The 23,384-nt window shown below is 40.1% G+C and overlaps 1 protein-coding gene across 1 annotated transcript; it reads right to left on the bottom strand.

The window, feature by feature from the left end:
- Positions 1-14,697: 14,697 nt before the first annotated feature.
- On the bottom strand, positions 14,698-22,532 carry mtfp1 (mitochondrial fission process 1). Its single transcript, XM_053411660.1, has 4 exons — positions 22,378-22,532; positions 19,190-19,317; positions 18,217-18,449; positions 14,698-17,804 (listed from the first exon to the last, which is right to left on the bottom strand). Exons 1-4 carry the CDS (start codon positions 22,445-22,447, stop codon positions 17,738-17,740), a joined length of 498 nt encoding a protein of 165 aa, XP_053267635.1. The 5' UTR covers positions 22,448-22,532; the 3' UTR covers positions 14,698-17,737.
- Between the last annotated feature and the right edge of the window lie 852 nt (positions 22,533-23,384).

Here is a 23,384-nt window from a genome sequence, read left to right as displayed (position 1 = left end):
CTATATCTGTACCAGTCTGTCTGTAAACGGGTGGTGTCGGCTGTTTTTTATCCTCCTATCGATTGGTGATATCCAGGGCCGTAGTCAGGATTTTAGTGATACTGAGTTCATTATAAGGTGATGTCCCCTAACAACCCCTCACCACCCTACACCGAGAAGAAGGTCTCTAGTGTTTTCATATTATATTAGCATAGAATTAAATTTGTTTGGTTAATCATGTTTTTCATGTGATGACCCTGAAGAGGATTGTCTCCTGTACTTTGTAGCTCTGCAGAGCCTTGTCACATTGTTCAGCTCTGTGTTTTGACAGCTTTCCTGCTTTAGTTCACTCTCACTGTTCTCACCAATCTTGTTTTACTGCAGCTCCTGGCAGTTCTCAGCAACAACTAAAAAATGCTAAACCGGCTGTATTCTGTAACCAGCCTGCCCAATAACCTGCCCAGCACTAAACAACAGAAAGACAATGTTATAAACTGGCTGATGCAAGATGGTGCATTTGGTAGGAGAGGCAGACCTTTCCCTCTGGAGTTGGTGGAGAACAAAACAGAGCTAAAAGTAGAGTGAGTCCTGGAATTACATTTCAAATGAACTTCCATTTAATTTATGTCAGTGTTATAGTTACAGTACATTTAAAGTGGCCCTGAAAAGAAAGTCCAGCAGTGCAGTTATTTAAGTCAATTGTTAATCTTTAAATCAATAAGTGCTTACAAACCCAACACATTGATTGCACTTGTTCCAGTAGTTTATTTTAATTTTAAACATGACTTAGTTATTTCCAGGAACTTATTACATCCAGTGAAATAGAAGTACTGGATTATTTTGCTTGTAAAATGTAGACGTTCTTGAATCTACATGTGAGGGTTACCTTCCTACATGGTTACTACACCACACAAATATTCAGAAAACTCCATGGTATAGCTATGAAGCTGGATATAGGCTACCATAACATTATATTTATTCAATTTGAATCATCAAAGGAAAATTCGGGCTAATCTTTCGTACTTTCCAGTCAAATAAACCACATCAGTGTTGTTACAGGTACACAGTTGGAGGTTTTGCTTACACTGTCTGTAAAAGTGCTTCCTCTTCGTTCTGAGGGGAGATTGCAGGTGGTGCCCTTCAAGGCCGTAGAGCAAAAGATTCTGAATATAACCACAGTTTCCTGCAGTAGACGGAAGATGCCAGAGTCAGAGAAAGAGCATCAAATATTTGTGTTGTTATCAGTCATTTATCAGCCATTATATGCACTTTACTGTGTTGTGTTTGTGTTTTCTTAACGTCTGGATTTACCAAGGTTATAGATTGAAAGATCATCTTACATTTCATTACATTTGTCAACTCGATTTTGACCTGTGAGAGAATGTTTTCCTCACATCGTGCAAACAGAAAAGCAACAGCTCTGAATGCCTCTCATATAATTTTAATCATGAATAAACAGGAAAATGAACAGTCAATAGCTGCAGACCTTTACACATGGATTCCCCTCGAGGTTTGTAAAAAGATTCAATAGTGAATTTATTGAATCTTTTTCAGTTCATATTTATTCATCAATAACCTTTTTATCCTTCAGTCACATTGTCCCTCACAAATGATTAAACGTATCACACCGAACTGAATAAACCTTTTTCCTTTTAAGTCATGAAGCTGCAATGATTTGAAAAAATAACATTTATACTATAATCAGGTTCTCTTTCCAAGGTTTTGCTCTGCATGAACATTCAGCTGAGACTAGAATATAATCACTGACACACAGTTATTAATATAAAATCATCTCCCAGTCAAGATTTATATTGACTTCAGTTACCATCTGTACAAATAAATAAATAATAACAATCTGAGAGACGTCGTCATTTCAGTAGCAACAGTAGGGGTAGTTGTGCAGAACTGCTCAATCTGAGGATGCAGACTGGTAGTTCATCGCTGCAATTTACATGAAAAGTGAAAAATTATATTAAAAAACGCTGGATATTATGGATTTGTGATAATTGGATATTTCCTGTTTCTGTCTATTGTTTCTATGAGAAATACACAAAGTAAAATACAGGGTATACAGCAACGTGGAAGTTGAAGAATAAGAATTTCATTTAGATAAAAACATATGGGAGGGGACAGTGGTGGCACAGCAAGAAGGACGTTGGTTCGAATCCCAGTTGTTTGATCTAAGTACTAGAATCATTATATCAAGTAAATATACATGATGTATTGCTTTTATTTTTATGTTGTTGTTCTGGGAGCCTCACATTTTCCCAGGCAGACATGTGAACATCAACCCGCCATCATGGGAAGTGTACAAACGGATGCACACTGGCAGTAGTTGCATTTCTACTGTATAATTCATAGGTTGTTCCAGGAGGACTGCAGGATCGTTTCTAAACGTAAGATATGGTGCCATGTAAGTGTAAATCCAGCTATTTATAGACAACTGTTCCTTTATATCCTCATAGAATGACATATCCAATCCATTATGACATAAGTCTCACATTAATCACTCGGCACAGCTTTATGAATGTGAGGAAACAGCTCGCAGCTGGTACATATCGCCACAGAGAGGGAGCCTTCAGTCCTGTGATTCCTCTTATATCTGAGAAACGGGAGTGAGGGAGGGTATGAATCAGATGGATGAGCGAGGGCTTAGCCTGGCAGTTATTGATCCTTTGGCTCCTGGAATGATCCACACCTCATTTGAAGACTCTCCCCCCCCTCGCTTTTGTTCGATACCTCCTTAAAGAGTTTGAAAAGACTCTCGCACACAGTTTGGCACGCTCGGTGCCGAGCTGATAGGATGCGATACCATCAGTTGGAATAAATCTATTTCAATATGGCACGAATTTCCCCTCGTCAGGCCCCCACTGGCTTGATGTGTGTGTGAGGAGAGAAGATGCTCTGATTAAAGATAATACTGCGTGTCAGACAATCTGTTTAGACATGTTCAGAATGGAGGCATTTATGTGTGAGTTTAATGGATGGGTAGTGTGGCTCTCTGTAAGTATTTGTCAACCTTTCATTAGGGCTCCGATCAAAGTGCCACAAACTATGAACACATGCTCACATGAACCGGCCGCGTGCAGTCGTATGCGCAGCACATCATTGTTGTTCACAGTTTTAGCAAATGTTTTACCTCGTCAAAATAATGTTTTTAAAAAAATTGTTGGCTATGCAATAAACCTACAAGTCAGAATAGAGGTTATAATAAGCAGGTCATTTGTATACAGCTTTTAAAAGTGGATCTTTATTCAAATCAGGACAGTATAACAGGTCTTACTGCTCAAACTAGTTTATACAGTGACATTTTATTGGACAAGTTTTTACACCCAGCAACTATGTAGTTAACTGACAGGGCTAATGGTAGCTAATTTATTACACCTTTGGAGTCAAGAGTAAAACACGTTAGACTGGACACTATTATTTACACAAGTAAACTGTTGCATCAGTAACTCAACTTGTATGTAATTTGTACTTTTCAGACCAAGTGATTGAAAGTTGAGTTCAATATGACATCTTACAGCTCTTATTCTTTAAAGTGGCATCATAATTTATGATGTTACAGCGACTTCCTGTTTAAATATTTGGTTATTTTTTCATTTGACACGGCCACAGATGTTTCCTGTACAGTCATTTACACACTGAATGTGACAGTCTACTCATGAGCTCACCAGTAAGTTTGAATGGTGCAACCACGTTTAGTTTAATTACTCGTCTCAACTAGCTTGTAGCTGCTTCTTGGTTCTCTTCCTTGGTACATTAGAAGACCCTTCCACCAAGTTTCAAGACAATTGTTACGGTTTTGCTTAATCCTGTTAGCAAACAGACAAATGCTACTAAAAACAGAATCTCTTTAGAAGGGGAAATTATGCTAAACCCTGAATAGACCACAGACATATCCGACGGCACCTTTTTTCTAACCTTAAAACCCGAGTTGTTCCAAAGTTGGCAGAAAACTGTGGGTACTTGTTGGGTCCCATTGCTCATTGTCAGAATTTGATTTCAGGGCCTTTAAAACATTGCAAGATTGCCGTGATGATAAACATCCTTTCTACATGTCTCTCCACATGTTTTGCATATGGCTAACTGTTGGAGTGCTCATTATTAATTTAGGATGAGTATATTGCAGGGGATTATGCTCGCACAGGCACTGAAGGGTGTTTATCGCTCATACCCACAGTGGAAGGTGTTTTTCTTAAGAACAAGCAGTAGCTCGCAGTATCTTCATTAGTGATTGATGGATCACCGTGCGCTAAGTTAACACACACCTAGCAGCAAATTCTCTCCATAAAATCAGATGAGAGTTTCTCCTCTGTTCGCGGCTCCAATACCTCTCTGGCATTTCCTGGAGCGCGGAGAGTCTGGCTGAGAAGAATAGATGGTGTGCATTATAATGAACATGGGCTGACACCGCCTCATCCATCATTCCACCCAGGAAAATTATAGCCGTGCCAGAGAGGGAGAGAGGGAGAGAGAGAGACTTTAAATCACAGCATGTCTCCAGGTCCTCTCCGACTGTCATCAGCTCATTGTTGTTGCTTTTTTAACGGCCCGGTCCACTTCTACTTCTGCTCATATAAGATACCGTCTGAGTCTCGCTGTCACTTCACTGTATCTCCACTGTAACTCTCTTTGTGTTTGTTGCCATGAATATGCTTCTGCCTGTCTGCACTTATCCGCTTTCTTTGTCCCCGACTGGATCATTTTCTTTTTCCTGAAATCGGAGCCTCAACTGACGGTTTAATTTTTTTCTTATAGACTAAATCTGTTCATTATGTTTACAGGTAATCAATCAGTCTATATTATAGCAGAAGATAATGGAAATATTACAATCACAAGTTTGCAGAGCCCAGGACGGGGTCAGTAAAATTCAGTCCAACATCATATTTTCTTTTCCAATGATAAAAACCAACTAATGATGATGTTGTTCAAGACAAGGAGGTTTTTAGCAATGACAGTGTCGGCCTGTCAGTCAGTCGGTCGGTCCATGACGGCAATATCGAGAAAATCTAGACAATTATCAGATGGACCAATTATTAAGTGTACACAGACATTCATGATCCCCATTGGATGAACAAGAGTGACAATGGCAATCCCCTTATTATGCTTTTATAGTCCCATCAACATTTGTATTCATCACTGATACATCTCAACAAATACTGGATGGATTTAGACATTTCATTTATTCTTGGTCTGCAGAGGATTCATTGTAGCCATTTAATCTTAATGATTCACGTCGCACCACCACCACCACCATCACTTTGGTTTATGACCAGCTACCTGAAAAACCAAGAACTCACACAAGCAACCTCTCAATCAATATACAGTCATTGCAAAACATCTTGATCATCCTCTGGTGGTTGGCTGCAGTAAAGGACATAGATTTTGCCTCCTCCATGTTAATAGACAGGACATGGACCAAACTAAAAAGTCAAAATATATAAGTTACAAATGTCCCACAAAGATGATTTCTGTCATTTTCGGTATAGTTTTTTTATACTGATGTTTGTTCAAGTGTGCCATGTTCCATGAGTTTGATTATTTGATGCTATAAGACCAAGTGGCCCTCATCACCACTGCACAGACTCCGGCGGATGTCCCCAGTGCAGGTCAGCGGCGTGTGGACAGGGAATATTCTTCTTTCTAAAATGAATAATTTGGTGTTGATTAACTAAACACATTGACTCAACAGTAAATTCAGATTTGCTCATTTACTCTAAAATCTGGTATCATACATTTGAATATCTCGATAACCTTGTCAAGCCGCTGTACTTGGCTACAAATGGCCTGTCTGTCTGCAGGCAGAGACGTTGCACCGAGCATGATTCTCTCTCCCCTGTGAGCCCACTACACCCAGTATTATTCATCCTGATACTGGTTTTGCTCCTGTGTGAAGTATAATTTAATCACGCTGAGTACTCTTTTTGGGGCGCCTTGTTATAACGAAGGACACGCTGGAGGTGACAGTTTGTTTGTGTGTACCTCTGTGTGTGTGTGTGTGTGTGTGTGTGTGTGTGTGTGTGTGTGTGTGTGTGTGAGCCTGAGAATGCTAGTGATTCACTCCAGCACCGTGAGGACTGTTGTAATGGTGTTTCCACAGCATATTGATTTCACAATGAGCAGACAATGTCTTTGTAAGATGACTTGAGAGATGGGAAATTAGATGTTATCTCATAACAACCGAGGATGAGGGATCATTAGGTGGGTTATCTGATTGTGGAATTATGTCAAGCTGTCAAACTCGCAGATGATGTGTCTGCTGCCAGCCTCCTCTAACGCCGCAGACAGGGATGATTACCACAGATACACTGTGACCAGTAAATCAAGTGCAAGTTGGTAAACAAAATATGGATTTTAATTTAAATTGCAAATGGAAGCTTAAAGTTATGCAGCGTAGGAGACAGCCTGAAGGTTAGAGCGAGGCCTTTAATCCCCCGTTGCCCCAGTAAACCTCCTCAGTGGCCACTATGGAAACATGGTTGAGTTGCACATTTCAACCTGCGAGTGGAAGAATATAGCCCGAGCCGTGTGCGGCGCTTTCATGTAGAAAGATTACCACAGATAGTGTGCTTTAAGTGACCAGCCAGCATTTCCACTTGGCTGCACCCTCTGATGCCACCTGAACAGAATTCACTAGGAGCCTTCAAGCTCCTCATGCATAATGTATCGCTGAAGGTCTGCTCAGTTTTCACATTCTCTTAATTCATTTTCACAAAGAGAGAGAGAGAGAGAGAGAGCGCTCTGCCCCTCATTCAGAACACACAGCCTCTATCACTGTACACTGTCAAATCAGGAATCACCGCTTCACCGCTGACACTTTCTTGGTGGGATCTAACACCAGTGTCTTTCTATCGGTTTGCCTTCAATCTTTAAAGAGGATTATTAAAGCTGATACATATTGACCCACATGCATCACAATCCTGGCATTATGTCATCAATATAAAGGATCTTATTTCTTAAACTCAGAGGATTGAGGTTCTGACTATAATAGGGTATATTGTAATTGATCAATCTATTAAACCAAATTGTTTGTATCTTTTGACGTTTTTCATTGGCATTTTTTACCTTTAAAATTGTGTTCTATGTGGCGCAGCACTGTTTCCTCGGAGCAAGGAGGTTTCAGGTTCCAATCTCAGCTTGAGGGGCGTCGTTTGTCTCTTTAGGTTGGCCAGGGGATTCTCTGGCAACTTGTCCAGGGTGTACCCCCCCCCCCCCTTCTCTCTCCCAGTGTCTGCTGGGATTGGCTCCAGACCCTGCTGGGAAAGTCAAAGGTTAAGCGGATTAGAAAATGGAATGGATATCGTATTTATCATCCTTTTCTTTTAACAAGTTTTGAATCATTGAATGGATATAACGCTTGCCTTTATTTCCTAAATCTAGTATTTCAAATTAAATCTCCAACTGTACAACAACAATTACGTGCTAATTTTACCCCCTGTCAACAGTAAAGAGCTTGATCAGATCAACATCAGAGAATAATCCAGCAGAATTCTCCACGCTCTTTGTTTTCATGTCTCGGAGAGACAGAAACTGATATTTATTAGTCTAATGCTCAGTGACACAGCTCCGGCTTTGCCCTTCATTTTTTTTCCAGTTTTTTGTTTCCTTGCCTTATTTCTTTTGTGGCATGATTTGATGTGCCCCGATTGTCTTTTGTTTCCCCGCCTGCTCACACATCACAAAACCATTCATGAAAATCAATCTAAACATAGCCCCGCTCGTCTGTGCTCTCACAACGTAGCCTCGTGCTGACCTCAATAAATCGACCGGTGAGCGTTAAACATTTCTGTTAGTGCCCTTAAAGTGGCCTTTCCAGAGACATAGTCCTCCATGAAGGAGGGAGTGCGGGTCTGTCAGTGTGTGTGTGTGTGTGTGTGAGAGAGATAGAGAAAGAGAGAGATGGCAGTTTAGTCACCACTATTACTATAATAAATTTAATAACATTATAGCCTTTGCCTGTTGCTAAAGACAGTTTCTGATCATTTCCTGGTATTTGTTTCATTACTGGGGCGGGTTTGCCCAGTCTTCCATCTTATCTTATGTAAAAACAGGATCAAATCTGTACTTTTTTAAGAGGAAAGTGCACGTTTATAAATCAATAGTTGAAGTTTTTAGGCTTTTACTCGTAGGAAGTCAAAGTACAGATTGGTGGGGATAGATGGATTCTATCCCAGCATGCACCTCAGGCCCAGAGGACCTCTGGCCCAAATCAGTCTGGTGTGCAGCCCTCACCCAGACAGTATTCACCGGGGACACTTACTTTTCTCCTCTTCACCTGCCGTAGTTTTCATAAAGTCACTTCCAGTTTTCTTGCAGATCTCGTGCAGCATGTGTTACATAGTCAAGTAGAGTAGGGGAGTTACTAAGTAGGTTGTTTGTTTGTGTGTAAACAGGATTACGCAAAAACAACAAAACAGATTCCCATGACATTTTTTGGAGGGATGAGGTGATAGTTATTAAATAACTAATTATAATTAATGGATCCTGGTGATTAAAATCCAGCATGTTTTGGGGATTGAAATGTCTGACTACACCATAGAGTGGTGTTCTTACTTAATCGACTTTAAGCCACGTTTCCTTCAGGTGTGTTTTAAGGAACAGGTGCTTGAGACCAAAGAAGAAGAAGCAAGATGAAAACAGAAGAAGAATCATAAAATGAAGCGGCCCTTGTTGCCAACAATGGATTACAGTTTGTTTGTTATTATTAGATGTTGGGCTGCAGAAGGGTTCACATGTTAATCTATGACAGAACGAACAAGGTCAAATCAAATAATATTTGCAAGAATTGAGACCAAACAAGGAAACTCAAGTGAGAGGTCTATATAGAAAAAACAAGCTTGTTCACTTTGTACTTATATGGACCGGACAGTTGAAGAAATGTGGATTAGAGGAGACATTATGAAAATAAATTTCAGATTGCATGGCTCTTCTCTGTGTTCTGGGGGTCACAATTAAATGGAACAGAATAACACATGCGCTCAAATTATTTCAATATTGCCTCGAACTGCTTGAACTATACTTTTTTTCCTTTTGATTAAACTTTTATTAAATGAATGTGTTATCATTATAGTTAAAAATTCCCATTTTTATTACATGGAAAACATAATTCCATGTTATATTAGAGCAAATACATAACCAGTTTTATTTTAGTATGTTTTGTTATGTAATCACACACACACACACACACACACATTGTCAACAGTTGAGTTGCAGTGTGTGCGCAGTGAAGCCAATAAGCCTACGTGCACTTATGTGGATATATGACAGGATTTGAGTCTAAATTCTATCTGAAATACAAACATTGAATGTTGCCATGCAGCTCAAACTGTAGATAAACCTATTTTTTTTCATGTTTGCTCCTCCTGAGTGAGGGCTTGTTTTTCTTTGCATCTGGTTGTATGGATATGAGCGAGGGCCATGGGGGTGGGAGCAACTCAATGGCTGGGAATTCCTTGGAAAAAAAAAAAAGAAGAAGCAAAGCACTGAGACAAGTGAGAAGGAGAGAGGGAGGTCTTTTGGCCACTTGTGGCCTTCACAACCCGGGCACAAATCATAGGGAGACATGGCAATCGGAGTGACAGATGAACAATGCTCCCATTTTCCAACCCCCTGTGAACAGGCCCATCCATCATGGGAGGGGAGATTAATTCAATTCATCAGCTTTTTGTCTCCTTGGGCCCCCTAATGCCACCTGATATTGCTCGAGGGGGACTTATAAATGTTTGTTGGTTGAGCCCAGCCCGCTTGCTTGACTCTGAAATTAAAACATTACTCTTTACAGTAGGCCCCGGTATCGCCAACAGTCTGGCGGCCATGCCATGATTCTGATGAAGATGACGTCTTGTGAAGAGGAAAATGTTTGCTGAAGGCAGCAAAAACAACAGCACGTCCTTGAGATGGCAAAGTGAGGAGAGCTTCAGTGAGGACGACTCAGTGCAAGTCCTTGTAAGTGTTTGAATGAAAAAGCTGATTCATCACTGAAAGAATGTATCAATGCATGACGTAAACTACCTTCAGGCATATTATTTAAACAATGAGCTGTCTATATCCTCAACAAGTTTGGGCAACTTAACTCCAACAAACAATGTGCCTCTTCTAAAACCCACACACACATTACTGAGGCCAGACATCCACTCATTGTCTTAAATGACTAAAGTGTCACTTTCACAAATTTATCACTGTTAAAGTTATGCTCTCAGATAAAAACTAATGAACTGGGGCCTGAAGTTTGAGTGATTGACATATTACTCAATGAGTGAGTCAGAGAATTTGCTGGTAACACAGAGAAATAGTGAACCTGCTGTAGAGTGCAATATGCGGCTCACTACTGAGCATAGCTGTAGTGTTGCAAATGTGAAGCATGGCACGAAAACGATGTTAGGGACGACCTCTAGTGGCCATAAGAGCAACCGACTAAAAGTGATTACATAGTGTGGATCAAACGGCAGCAGCATCCACCTCTTTTCATTTTGAAAAGCATATATACATCAATGACAAAACAAATTAAAAATTACCATCTGTTTGCCAAATCATGCAATAAAACCAAATATATATCACATATCAAACCTGTGTACAGTATAACTTGTTTTATTTTATACACAAGTAGGAGGCGACGAACTTAAACTACTAATCAGAGAACCTGCACACACATTTCTTAACCAAATTTAAGCTCTTGTAAAAAAAAATCTATTTGACATCAAGACTTTTATTTGGAATTCAGTGTCTATCTAAACAAAAAGTCTGTATCCATTTAAAATCGGTAACAGCCAAAACTGAAACAGATGTTATGAGGCAAATGGTTTTAACAATTTAGACATGGTCTTCTCAAATCAAAAATAAATTACAGAAGGACTTGCCGCACTTATCATACACATCTATTCTAACAGCTGATTTTTATGACTGCAAAAGCAAGCAACTGTCACATTTATTTATTCGCGCACTACTGTTGAGAATAATATTTTCCTTTGTTAAAATAATCTATTGTAACATTGAATAGTGTTTCCAACCAAGGTCCTGTAGTCCCCCTAATCAAACAAGCTTTAATAAATTGCACACACTCAAATATCAATCTCCTGACTATTCCCTTGGCGCAGGTTATAAATTGAGAAATGACCAGTGTTGTGTAAGTTCGCACCTGAACTCATGAACTAGTTCAAAGTTCAGTTCATACAAGTAATCATGAATAGTTCACATTCATGGTTCACCATTTAAATTCTGAACTAGTTCATAGTTCAGTTCATTTCATAGTTTTAAGGTGGAAAGTGAGAATGAAAGACTTAACTTGTTAAATAAAACCTTATCACTACCCCTTGCCTTTACTGTCGGAATCTTTATCAGACAGTGTGTAAAAATCCCTCTCTGCTTTCTCTTGCCATCTGTACATGAGACCGAGAGCTGTTGTGTTGCAGGTGTGGCCTGCCCCTTTAAGGAAAGTTATTAGTGTGTGACGTAGTGCACCTAGGTATTGTGGGAAAAGACGCTAAAAGTGTGTATATAACGAGTGACGGACCACTTAGAGGTGATGCGAGTGTTGCTCCTGCTGTATATCTGAGAAATAACGTGGCCGCATTCCAAGTAAAGAAACATCTCCTCCTCCTTCTTCACGGAGCGGTCCGGACGGCTGGTTCCTGCGCAGAAGTCCACTGCGCACATCCTGCGCAGAAGCCCAATGCGCAGGAATTGCCAGCGCATTATATATATATATATATATATATATTTTTTTTTTTATTATAAATTAAATTTTTTCTTGTTTTTATATTTCATTCATTTTAATTTACATAGTGTAATATTAATATAAGTTATCCTGCCAATTTTAAGAGTTCTGTATTTCACCAGTTTTAAAGATAGGACAGAATGGGATTCAAACCCATGTCCTTTACTTAGAGCACGAACACTTTACCAACTAGGCCACGCCACCTGATGATTTCTATGAGGAACTAAGCAGTATAAGAAGATGGACAAATTATCGTGTTTGTGTGTCATTTTATGCTGCTTTTGATAAACACTTCAGAGAAAATATTTTTCTGGTTTACTACATATATTTGACAGCCTTACTTAACAGTTACTTTTATATTTGTGGCTTTTAGATACTGGATGATTTAACATACTTTAAAAACCTATTGTTAGAGAATAACCAAGTACTTTTCCAACCTTGTCTTCGGACGCCTTACAAGAATCATAGTCTGCTGTGATATTCTGAGGCTGCCCCCTGCTGGATGCCGGCTTCCTCTGCTACTCTAGCTTGGTTTGTGCAGCTTGTGACTAACTATAGTTGTCCATAAAAGAAAATCTTTAATATCCTTCAAGGGCAATTTGATGTACAACCAGCAATCAGTGCACAACAAAAATAAACCAATATATACAATCTAAATAAAACACAATATAAAAACCCTATAGAATAAGTAGCAGGGGAAAATTAGCTTTTAATAAATGAATTGATAAGTCGACCAACAGAAAATTACCAGTCAACTATTTAGATATTCTCGAAACATTTCATTCTACTTTTAATTTCCTGTGGTGTTTCTAATAATTATTAATGTTGGTGACATCTCCTTGATAAATGGGTGGAGGTTTTATTACCTCTGCTAAGGAGGTTATGTTTTCATCTCTGATTTGTCCGTCAACAGGTTTATGTAATAAACTACTGGACCAATAACCACACAACTTGGTAGAAGGAAGCTGCATGGATCAGAGATGAACCTATACGGCTCTGTTGAGCTCTACTGAGTGCCAGTCTAGGGAATGAATCTGGAATCTTCTCTCAAAAAACATTTCCCTCCCCATAGGGTTTGTGAAAGATGTGATCGAAAACGTCAGACCAAGTGAATCCACTTTTTTTCAGCATGAACAGGAAAAAAAAGAAGGGAGTTTCAGTTCACTTCACAACAGTTCCTCTTAGCAGCATGATGCATACAAAGAGATGTATAAAAACCAACTCATTTTGGCAGCATAGTAGGGACATTTGCTGATGTCACCACCCGTGGCTCCGTGGACAGGCAAGCCAGCATCTAAAACCTCCTCCTGGATGGCTCCCTGTGTGAACAGTCAGGCAGCGGCTCGCACAGAATTTGGGCTTAGGCCTCAGGTGGGTCCCTGACGTACACCCTGCGGGGATAGACTGCGGTTAGAGTCAAATATTAAATTATCAGGTGCACAATTCAGAAAGCACCGCAAAGTAGAGGAGGAGAAGAAAGAACAATATAGAGGTAAGAATCACCCCAATTGTGGACATCATTAATGTTTATTTGTGTCGACATGACATCAGTACAGGACTCTTGATATTTTTTATTATACATTTTTATAGCTTACAAATTTGTCTGCCTGTGTGTGCATCTGTTTACAGTCCAAAAGTTATTGGGTAGGAGTGTCGGAGTTACGAACAAGAAGTGTGTCGTGTTCGCTGGACTTAAATTAAGTTACACATAAGAGAATTTCCTGTCGTCTATACGCGAGGACGCTACAATATGAACGTGTTCACCGTTCAAATTCATTATTTGTCATTGAGTTGAGTCCAGTTCATCGTTCTCATAAAAGTGAACGTGTTCAATGAACGCGTTCTTTTGCGTTCGTTCATGCAAATCACTGGAAATGAGACACCTTAAAGCTTACTTCTCCACAAAAGTTAACTTTTATTTGTATTTACACGACGAGCTGCTTCTGCCGCTGGTAGTAGATCCGGCCTCCTCTCCAGACGCACAGGTAATAGGCCGTGCTCAGACATCCCACGACGGACACCAGCAGGACGGTGACCACCAGGCCGATTTTCCACACCACAGACTCGTCTTCATCCGGGGCTAACGAGAAACAAAACAGTGCTCAGTGCGTGTAGTCAGCGAGTGTCATTCATGGTCCGATCAAGCACGATGCCCACCTGGTTCCTCGACAGCATGCGGCTCTGGATTAGTGAGCAAGGCTGGGTCCTCCACCAGGATTTGGTCAGCCACTCCTGCTGGTACGTCAGGCCATGACCCCTCCTCCGTTGACCTAGGCGGTACAGCTGCGTAGTCAAACTGTGGAGGGTCATCCGCGCTTATCCATATGTCCGGGTAGTATGGATGAGCACCTGGAAACGTTTATATATGTCAGGAGGATGATACAAAGGGAACCGTGTGCAGTGTGTTCAGCCACAATGATCTAACACGTGATAAACATGCTTTTCTTACCTGACTGACCAGACGATGCAGCCAGAAGCGACAAGAACACAAGGTAAAGCACCAACATGACTGCAGCCACTGACAGGGTGACTCTCCCTTCTTTTATGTGGGCCCCTCATCTGTAGAAGTGAGATCAGCTGTGGCCTCCTGACTCAATCAGGATCGATGACGGGACTCGACTCTGGAGGATCTCAAGGCCCAGGCCCGGTTTGAGTGCTTCCATTTCATTGGTTTAACCTTCCAGAGAATTACACCTTTCGTCTTAAAGTGGCGGAGTGTGTGGCGCTCAGGGAGATGGAAGCTGTGGCTGTGCCTTTGAAATCACACTAAAGTGAGGTGCTTCATTTGGAGTGCTTCGTGCAGACGGTGTTGACGAGAAAAACGTTGCTGAATTGGGGTTGTCACTCATGGTTTCCCAAATCTACAAAGTAACTCGGACTTACAGGTTGTCAGAAGTTGTACTGTAACAGCAAGAAGATATAAAAAAAAGTCATAAAAAGCACAGAGAAATCTACTTTACAGGAAATTGAATTGCTGCTGATTAATGACGCATACATCAGGATGTTTCTGTCATTCATTGCATCATTTATTACATGACAAATTAACAAGTTGTTTTTCTCCAGTGTCTAAGAAGTTACTACAGGATATGTGGATTGCTGAATATTTTGGTGTCGGCTGTAGAGAACGAAGCATTTATCAGCAGCTTTCGCATTAGAGAAAAAAAACATTACTGAGCTTGAGTTTAGATACTTTTTACCCAGGTGAGAATGAAAATGTGATTCATAAAAACCCACTTCCAAACACACGACCACATATGAAAATGCCCAAAATAAAACCGTTCTTTTTCTTTTGCAGCACGCAACAATACAAAAACACAGGGAAGTTGTGTGTAAAATCTGAAATGTTAAAAATGATCTGAGTTTTCACAATGTGCTTTTCTTCAGTGGAGTGTTGACATATCGCAGCAGAAAAAGCAAATGTTCAACTAATAAGCAATAATCCACTGAAGGTTCAGTGTGTAGAATATAGTGACATCTAGTGGTGAAGTTGCAGCTGGACAACCCTCACCTCACCCTCCCCTTCAAGGCCTTCAGTTGTTATAAGAACGCAACAAAAGGTGTTTAGTTTGTAGTTTGTAAAATGTTAAAAAAAAACAGACTTACAGACGACCTGCTCCCGATGTAAATATAAAGTATTTAAATATAAAGGGCCCATTCTAGGGTTAAGGAAACGATCGTAAAATTTTGATGAAACACACTGATAAAAACATCACTAGGGTTAATTAATGTTCAATTTCTGCCAATAGATCCCTGTCACCTTAATCTTTAGCACTGAACCTTGAAGGTGTTGATACTGGAGCCTTTAGTACACAAATCTGTGCTTTTTCTGCTAAGACAAATCTAATTGACATGACAAAGGTTAAGTGGGTGATAATATTCAATGCTACATAAACTGGAACCCTGAGGACACGTGTTTCAATCACAAAAAAAGCCAATAAAAAAAGCATAATCACTGTTTAAATGGCCTTGTGGCCTGATGTGATTATTAAATCCGGTTAAATAGGTTACAAGAGTGAACAGTACCAGCATGTAGAAATTATGGCAACTGGTGCATCCCCAGTTTTCACAATCATCTCTTCAGCATATCTCCCTCCATGACAGACAACCACATCCTTCATAGCAAAGAGAATATGGTGCAACACAACAAACTAAGGTTATTGCTTAAATGGTACACTAGTGTATACTGACACAAAAAGAAAATGAATAACAGCGGTTCCCAATATGTTCCTCTTTTGTCTCAAATCGACAGCTCATTTAAACGTTATGAAACTAATTTACCAAATCCCTTTTAATTTGCACACTAATGCCTTATTTCTTGTTGCATAGTTCAGCATGAGATACAGTTTATTATCTGGCTCCTCGAAGAAAAGCAGTGGCAATAATATACATACAGTATCTTTTTATTACTAAAGAACCCCCTTAAACCATCCCCTGCATAGAAATACACTGACCTTCACAGTGTGCAACGCTAAATTTAATGTGCTTATACAAGATGAGTTTTCTGCATCAAGGCAGAAAAGCTATTCAGATTATTTGTATGACACTTAAACAGCTCCTGGGTTAAAGGTAGGGTTGGTAAGTTGTTTCTGAAACACTTCATCGTGTATGTTGAAATCCTCTTAACGTCCCGATGGCCATCAACAAATAAAGAAGTATCTATAAAGCTTGTGTCTGTGGCGCTCGCCTAACTGTAATAAAGACGACTGCTCATTTCACTCTGACGGCATGAAATGAACGGCTGGCGTTCTTTATCACTGACCGACCCGCCTGCCAGCTTGCACCCTGACCTGAGTCTTCAGCAGTAGGGACACATGTCCATGAAGTAATTCAAAAGCCAGACGTTAGTGGGCGATTCATGGAAAAGTTGTCTTCCAGCAGTCGTCAGGCAGTGAGCTTCCATGTGTTTTTTTTTTTTGGGGGGGGGGGTTACCTTTGACGAGAAGGCCGATTAGAGCGGCTGGGGTGTATCGGTTCAATTTTGTGTGGCCTGCTCTTTTGCGAGTATTTCAAGAATTACCAACCCTAGATTTAATCTTTTTCTCTGATGTAATTAATCCCAACTGTGTACTCAACACCATATTGTCTAACAATAATCTGCAGCCAGCTGGCCCAAACTGTGTCATGGTGCATGTCAGAGTAAATCTAACATAAACCAATCTGTGATTACTACTGTTTTCACACAATAACATGTCACAGTATCAATACACCAGGAGAATCCGATAACAAACTTTCTAAATGAATGGTTTCATCATTACTACCTGATGGTAAGTATTCTTACCTTAATATAACCATATATTGCACTATTCTACTATATATAGAATCATATGGACCGTAATCATGGTGTAAAACAATGTTCCCAGTGCAAATCTTGGCTCCTGTGACCAACAATGTGGTAGAATCAAACAATGGAAAAGTGCATCGGAAAAACAACAATTCCAAAAAACACAAAGAAGAAAAATAAACTGTGACAAGGTTATACTGGGAGAGGATATAGAGGGACATCATTGCTAACTGGCTGTTTGGCCGGTTGTTTACAGTATCACTGAATATGGCTGGTTTGTAATTAATCTCATGAGGTGAGGCTCTGCCAGGCAGAGAAACAGCTGAGGGCAACCCCGGAGGCAGTTTTCACGATGATAGGAATATAACGGTACACTGTAACACTGCTGAAGAATGTTCATATAAGCAGTTCCTCTCTTTCCTCTGTCAAGCAGAATAATAATTCATTTTTTTATTTGTACATTCCTTTTAAAACTTTTTTTAGGTGTTGCTACCCAGATTGCCCTGAGAGGTTGAAGTTAAGGATCCCTTGAAGGACATTTCACAAAGCAGGATTTCACTTTTAACAACTAAACTGCTACAACTTTTTTAATATAATTCAGAAATATATTTATTTTATGTCTTTGACTAACTGTGAAATCTCCCTCCATGAAATCCTTCTGTACACATCTTCACAGCGGTGGATAATCAGAACAGGTCTGTGTGAACACTGGACCGGTCTCCGCTCAGGAAGGGGACAGTGTCTCCAGCGAGGTTCCTTCCTCATTCGTGTTTCTCTCCCGCATTGTAGACTTTCCGGAGGCTGGCATCCAGCAGGAAATCCACTGACCTGCAGGGTACAGAGTGGAAATATAGTGATGACACAGAGGTTTCAAAACTTCCAGCAATGTTACAATATATGTAAGATATATTTAATTTAATCCAGCTCTATAATTAAACAAATCTCAAAAGTGGTTGCACTAACATTGATTACAACAAATTAAAAACTTATAGAGTTTCTGGTAGATAAAGTATTGAAAAGCCCTAATATATATTTCCTGTACATATAAATGTATATAACATACTTTATATAGCAATACAATTAATACCACAGTTAAACATTAGAATGTGCTGCAATTTCAGCTCAAACTGTTCACCATCTGCAAGCAGCCTCACCCTTAAAGTTAAAGCTTCCATCCAACTACATAATCCATGTACACTCAACATATACAAGCAGAAACACAGACACAACTTGTGCCAACCTGTCTATGGGAGTGATGATGAAGGGGATGGTGGAGAGGCCGATAGCTGTGGTGGTCCACTTGCGGACTGACAGAGGCAACTTGGTGGTTCTGCCCAGCACGTAGAGCGACGTGGCACACACGCGGTTAATGGTGAAGCCCGGGATGATCACAGAGGCGAGGGCCTGCCACACAAACGTGTCCACCACCGCTGCGGCTATCCGTGTCGTCTTCCCTGGGTTCTCCCCGTGGGCCTGTAGGAACAGATGGAGGATCAGTAATGAGAGTAGAAATAGCTCCTACAATCAGGTCCGATAACAACGCTCACTTCTGAAACTGTATCAGTAACAAACAACCCACTGGCAGAGGATCACAACTGAAAGATATTTATAACAAATGTCATATTGATCTCATCTGATCTGAAGCCTGGTTTCTGTTTGTTTGATACTAATCTATTTTCAGCTAAATTAAACATAGTGGATACACAGATTAATGTTAAAATTTAATACTGATTTGGACAAAAGTTGCTTCTTTCTTTGCCTCAGCCTGTTTATTTAGGGACCCGGTTTCTATTTCATCTACACACAGTAGCAGTTCAACCAAAGATAGTTTTTTTAACTTAAATTCTTATTTCATTTGAATGAACATAATGAAAAAGATTAGACTATGCTCTCTCTTTAATGTTTCCAATTCGTTCATCGTACAACTCGGGCTGAATGTCATGAAAAAACCTTGAGATCTTACATTTTCTACCATAGATGACAAAAACAAATGTTAAATCCTGACATTTGAGAAGCTGGAACTAGAAACAGTTTGGCACTTCTACAGAAAATTCACAAAAATCATTCACTATTAACAAACCAATGAATCTAATTTTTGTGGAAGCTCAACTTGTAGGAGCCAGTCAACAAAGATGATGTTGACAAAAGCTTTATTTATAACAGCAATACAAATTTGACCATACCGGTCAGTAACACAAACAGTCCTATCTTACCAGAGCTGCTTTCTTCCCTTTGTCCACAGCATCAGCAGTAACGTACACAGTGGCCACAGCATAGGTGCCCCGCACCACACTCACTGGCACCAGGGCCCGAAAGGCCTCCCCAACCTCATTGGCATAACCTGTGGACATAGATCCAGAAATGAAGGTGAGAATTGAACCCTCTTAGTGTCCTGTAAATGCATCATACCCGTAGTTAGCCTCACTGCTGACACATGCTAAGGCTTGGGTCTCTAAAAATAATCATTAGTATTGAGTTTTTCTGTCATTTTCAGTTTGGGGAAGTGCCAGAACTATTTAAAGAGCTCAGACGTCACATGTAAGGGAACTCAGACAAATAGATTGTTTTTCTGTTTAGTTGTATGGTCTGTATTTTCAGCATTACATTCCCCAGCTTCCAGCACATGTATCCTGAAATATACAAGAGACCTATAAACCTTTGGAAAATGAAGCTATAGCCATTCGACGGTGGGACAACCTAAATGTCCTCGATCTCTAATAACAAAATCACCTGTGCCATACTCCACAGTACGTATGTAAATCACAGATAAAATGAACTGCAGTGACACAGGGTTCATTATCTTTGGTTCACTGGTGACAGAACCAGCAGAGCCTGGTGGTGTCAGATTCTGCTGCTGTCGAGCATCTCTCTATATTGGTTCTGCAGGATGCAAACACAGCACTTTACTGGTCTACCTGTCCTGAGGAAAACACTTGTGTGACAGGCAAGAACACCTCAGTCAATTAAATGAAGCCAGGTGACAATTCATCATCTCAATCACTGGATGTCAAAGAGCAGCTTCTCGGTTTGGAGTTGGCCTTGTATAATAAAAACGTCACATACATCATCTTTATTCTCCACTTACGGCAATCAAATGGAGATTTAGTACATGAATCCTCTTTATTACTTTATTACTCCTCTTTATTACTGGATTAGGTAACACTGACTACTTTAAGTCCCGCTTTTATGGGCAGCGATATTTAAAAGATTGAATAAAAAAGAATTCGCTGTTGGAAACAAACAAATGGTTGTAGGACAAATGAAGTAAGAATTCAGCTTGAAAAACATTAGCTGTTGATCATATCTCTAAAAACTGATAAATACTGAAAAGCTGGCAGAGGATTTAATACTTAAACCATGACATGAACAGTGAACTCTTGGATCAGGAGCAAAAGAAGCACTGGTGATTCGAAGGTGATAAAAGTTAAATTTGTATGATGGTGTGACAGCAGGGGAAGTTTAGATAAGATTATGTTCCAGCTGGGCATTTAGTCGATCATAAATGACACCTTGCCCTGGCATAAGACAATGTTAGCATACGTGAGCAAAGGTTTCAGATTAGTTAGTTAGTCAACATTTACCGAGTGGACAGTGAGACGTGCAGGGTGTTAGGATGAGACATTGTTCACAGAAAGTGACAGAATAGCCGGATTTAGATGGTGAGGAAATCTCACAATAACAGCGACTGTAATCCAGGAAATAACAGACAACTGTGCTCAGCAGCTAAATCCAGTCTCTGATCTACAGCTCACATTTTCTGCTGTAGCATTTAGCAACATGGGATTTGAAGTGTAACCTGGTGAGCTTGAAAGAAGCTGTCATCTACGAGGACATCACACATTCCTATCTCTGCTCTAATGTTAATCCAATCACAATCACCCTACTGTATATTACCACTAAAACACTTTGATCTACAAATGTGCACCATTGAGCCAGCGGAACCACTAATATACTATGTTAGGTTGCTAAAAAATACTTAAAGGGTCAATGCCTGAGCCGTCGCATGAAAAGTAGTAAACGCATCAGGAACAGGACAGATGGTACAGAAATCAAAGCGGCCACATTTCTGGTTAAATCCTGTCTTTATTGCGTAACCACTATTACAGTTTCTCCATGTTGGTAAAAATAATCTAATTTGTGTGACTTGCAGAGACATCAAGGGAATCGACTATATCCAAAATATGCAGACTTGTTGTAGTTGTATGAAGTAATCGTGTCTGAAACTAAGAAGTAAAAGTACACTGCAGCCCCCACAGATACAATGGGACAGCGGATGAAAAACATTGGCTCATATTAACACCTAAATTATTCAAGTAGCACACACACAACGATTGTAGGGAAATTCTTCTGCTCTCCTGGTGGCTGGGCAAGAAAACAATCAATGATTATCGCTATATATCTATCATCAATGGGATTATAACAAAAGTCCAATATATTTTCTTATACACAATGGAGGAGGTATGATTGTTAAATATAAGATAAGATAATAAGATAATAGATCTGATCCTTATGGAAGAATAACAACGTTGACTCAGGAGCAAAAATATGTCTTAAAAGCACAATAACAGTAACGTCAGTAAACTTTATTAGTTTACTTTATCTAGATGTCATTTTAAGTAGTGAACACTGTTGTATGAGTTCTGCTCTTGTGCATGGCTCATATTCACACCGACATCATTCAAATAACACAAAACAACAACAGGAAGATGTTTTATGATTGCAGCACACATACAGGATTAATGGTGGCAGCTTCTGATTTTATGAGGGATATAAAGTGACTGTAAAGTATCAGAGGTGATGGGGGGTGGATGGAAGCCCTGTACAGTGCTGCAGCGTGTCTGATGCCCTTCACTGTACAGACAGGAGGTCGTTGATTCACCAGCGAGAGGAGAACCGCTCTGAAACCTACAGACACTGAGCTGGATCACTGAGGTGTTGAGTTTTCAGTCTCATATCTACGGGCGTTCCTTCGAGGTTTTGTGAGTCACTGCGACGACTTGCTCAACAACTACCTGCAAACGAGACAAGACTGGAGCCAGCCACACACACACACACACACACACACACACACACACACACACACACACACACACACACACACACACACACACACACACACACACACACACACACACACACACACACACACACACACACACACACACACCACTCAGCCGGTGTAAGGAAACACAGCAAGACATTTAAGACTATTCTTGGACGACGGTTGTGTCCTGGGGAGACTAAATGTCCTTCAGGCTCGGCTATAAATAGAAGTTTAAAAGAGTGGTTAGCCTGTGTCAGCTAGCTAGCTAGCGCTCGGCTCCAGGGTCACGCCGCGATGTAGCCTCTGCGGTCTGTTCAGGTTCACTCAGAGATAACTCAATGTTAAATTCAAACATACCGAGGAAGCGGACCCATGTGTCGCGGTAGATATCGACCGCTTTGCTCGTCTTTTCTTCTGCGGGATCCATGTTTATTTGCTTTTACTCCATCCCCTCTAGTTCGGCACTACTACTGCTTACTTCCCGTAGGTAGTGGAGTGTCAGAGCAGGAAAAGCCAACACGGAGCAGGGGCAGTGAAGGGGGCGTGATTTCACCCACAGCATCCAACTGGCTGCAGATGCGAAAAGGATCCGGAGTGATGTAGTGACTGATGATGTAGAAATCACACACAATAAACTATCATGTGGTGATTTAAATTGTTATTTCATGTCATCACAACTTTGAGTTTTATTTGGCTTATTCAATTAGAAAGTAAAAAGGGTAACAGAATGTTTAAAAACGCTCCAAACATGGACAGCTGAGTGGTCATAAAGAGATCAGGGTCCCTAAAGGTCATTCAAATTAGATTCAAGATCATTACTATTACAGCATGATATGAACAGAGTTCGTACACTGATTCCAAAGGCCCTTGCCTTTAGTGATGTCTTGTGTCAAAAAAGATCAGATCAGATAAGTTAAGATAAGGTTAGATAAGATAAGATAAGGGGAAATGTTACAGCAGCAAGAGTCAAAAGAGAAGAGATCACGAGGGTCACGGGATATTTTTTCCAAGAAACTGTTTTTAAAAAATGCAATGTTACTGAAAACTTTTAGCCTTGCATAGAAAAAAAAAGCTGATTGGAGCATAGATGTTTCAGAAACTTACAAAAAAGCTGCAATTGGATCAAATGAATGGAATAGAATAGAAATGACGATCATAGTATAATACAAAACACGAGATTTTATAAATTCTAATCGTGTTATATATGACTAATTATTAACAAGGCCTGCTCTGTTTTGACTTCATGAAGAATAACCAGATTAGCGTCGGGAATTTAATAAGATTCTACTGAATTTTTCAAACTGCTGGATTTTTCCCAATCACCTTCAACTACAACAGCCAATAGGAGGAGTGCCTCGTGATCG

This window comes from Pleuronectes platessa, chromosome 19 (genome assembly GCF_947347685.1).
Source record: "Pleuronectes platessa chromosome 19, fPlePla1.1, whole genome shotgun sequence".
NCBI lineage: Eukaryota > Metazoa > Chordata > Actinopteri > Pleuronectiformes > Pleuronectidae > Pleuronectes > Pleuronectes platessa.
Note: the sequence above shows the minus strand (reverse complement) of the source record. Positions and strands in the feature narration are given on the sequence as shown.

What these genes read in the sequence shown, in the direction of transcription:
- mtfp1 (XM_053411660.1), bottom strand. Translation starts at nt 22,447, where the DNA reads ATGGATCCCGCAGAAGAAAAGACGAGCAAAGCGGTCGATATCTACCGC. An exon ending in CACATGGGTCCGCTTCCTCG is followed by an intron (nt 19,318 to 22,377) that starts GTATGTTTGAAT and finishes CTATGTCCACAG; the next exon opens with GTTATGCCAATGAGGTTGGG. An exon ending in AAGGGAAGAAAGCAGCTCTG is followed by an intron (nt 18,450 to 19,189) that starts GTAAGATAGGAC and finishes CTGTTCCTACAG; the next exon opens with GCCCACGGGGAGAACCCAGG.